At 58.2% G+C, this 1,928-nt stretch overlaps 1 protein-coding gene across 1 annotated transcript in view; it reads right to left on the bottom strand.

Moving 5' to 3' along the window:
* Positions 1-1,298, bottom strand: part of LOC112114735 (biotin--protein ligase) — a 224,712-nt gene extending 223,414 nt beyond the window's left edge. The window contains exon 1 of the mRNA XM_026651957.1: positions 1,053-1,298. Within this exon, the coding sequence (XP_026507742.1) occupies positions 1,053-1,298 (246 nt within the window). The remainder of the gene's footprint in view (positions 1-1,052) is intronic.
* Between the last annotated feature and the right edge of the window lie 630 nt (positions 1,299-1,928).

Below are 1,928 nucleotides of genomic sequence, written 5' to 3'. Positions count from 1 at the left end.
GGCCCGGGACGGCGAACCGCGGCCAGTGGGGGCCACGATCGGCCGAACCTGCCACGTCAGCAGGTAAATAAAATTGGCCCGGCCCGCCAGGGTGCTTACCCTGGCGAGCCGCGTGCCAAACGTTTCCAACCCCTGCACTAGACTGTAGTCACGAGTGTGTTCTAATAGTTACATCTTGATGAGGGGCTGCAAGGTCTTTGAAACAGAGATAGTCTTTAACCTTTTGTTTTTACAGCACCAAACTTATTGATGACTCTTACAGTTACATTGTTGTATGCAGCTTAGTTGTAGCCCCATCGGGCCCAGAATATTAGAAAGACAAGGTGTGTGATGTAATATTGTTTACCGGACAAACATCTGTTGGAGAGAGAGACCCGAGGAAGAGGTCAGAGTGGCTTGAAAGCTCGTCTGTCTAACCAACAGAAGTTGGTGGGATAACAGATATTACCTCACCCACCTTGTCTCTGTTGGAATTACAGCAGCTGCTGCTATGAGACTGATGACCTATCGTGGATATTTACAGCCCTATGTCCTATTTCTGAGAAGCCCTGGGACAGGGATATTATCTTTGGATTCAGATGACTGGAAAGTTAACACAGGGCTTCCCTTCATGCCATTGTCGGCTTGAGGTTAACTGCAGTTTTGTCCCTGACCTGACTCCCCTCCACACACAAAAATCCCCAGCTCGAGTGAAGTGGTGCTTTACAATAGCCAGGGGAGGGCGTGAGGCAGAGGGACTAGTACTGCAGTGGGGATGTAGCTGTTCAATTTAGTTTCTCAACAGCTAATCCAATGACGGTGCTCCTGGGCAGCGGGGCTGTTCTCACCCGAGCTGGGCTGGCAAAGCGGAGTTATCCACTGCACCGACCTCCCTGTCGCAGCCAGGACAAGCCCTTCCTGCTGCTAAGCGGGGGACCCCCTCGCTCTCCCCCAACACCCACCCCACAGGCCCCCCAACCCCACCCACAACACGCCCCGCCTCCCCACGCCGGGCCTGCCCTCAGGCCACCCCGCCACGGACGCCCACGCAGGAGGCCGGGCGCGGCGGGTACCTGCGGGGTCTCCTCAGTGAAGAAGACCTTGTCCCCCAGCCGGAGGCAGACGGGCTCCTCGCCCAGCTCGGGCGACCCCTGCCTGCGCCGCCGCCGCTGGGAAGGGGGGCAGCCCGCGCCGCTGCAGCAACCGAAAACGAAGGCGCAGCGCGCGCGGTGCAGGCGGCGCACGGTGCGTCGGATGAGCCCGGCCCAGCCGGCCCCCCAGCGCGCCCAGAGGTACAGGTAGCACAGCGTGATCAGCATGGCCCGGCCGGCGCCCCGCCCCGCCCCGCGGCCGGAGCGTGGCGGGGTGTCCGCTGCGCCCCACTCTGGCTCGTTCCCGATTGGCTGCCCTGTCCCCTCCCACCCTCGGCAAAGAGAAAGGAGTTCGCCGGTTGGCTAATCTAACTGCGGCTCTGAGTGGCTGCCCCAAAGGAAGCGGCTCCTGATTGGTTGGTGCCTTCACGCCCGCTCCCCTTCTGCGCACAGAGCGGCAGCGAAACAGCTGGTTCGGGCGCCCTTTGTGGTGCCGCTGCTGCTGTCCCGCCCCGCGGCACAATCTTTTCCAAGGCGCCAGCCGCTTCCGCTTTCACAGGAGGCGGGGGAGAGCGAGAGCTGTTGTCCGCTCTCCTCCCCACCACCACCTGTATGAACTAATTTAATCCTCAAGGTGGTTTAAGGCACATTTGAGCTGCTGTGTAAGCACAAATGTTGTCGTCCCATTTTTGTTTCATAGCTGAAAAAAAAAATCTTGAAAAAAATGCGAAGTGAAAGTGCGGGTCTAGCATGCCTGAGGGGGGGCCTTAATAATAGCCATTCATTTGGGGGCGCTAGGAGAAGGAATTAAATTCCAGAGTTTCTCAAACTTCATTGCACTGTGATCCCATTCTGACA

This window comes from Terrapene carolina, unplaced genomic scaffold (genome assembly GCF_002925995.2).
Source record: "Terrapene carolina triunguis isolate 2854851 unplaced genomic scaffold, T_m_triunguis-2.0 Scaffold31, whole genome shotgun sequence".
Classification (NCBI taxonomy): Eukaryota; Metazoa; Chordata; order Testudines; family Emydidae; genus Terrapene; species Terrapene triunguis.
The sequence above is the reverse complement of the archived record's forward strand: the minus strand, read 5'-3'. Positions and strand labels throughout refer to the sequence as shown.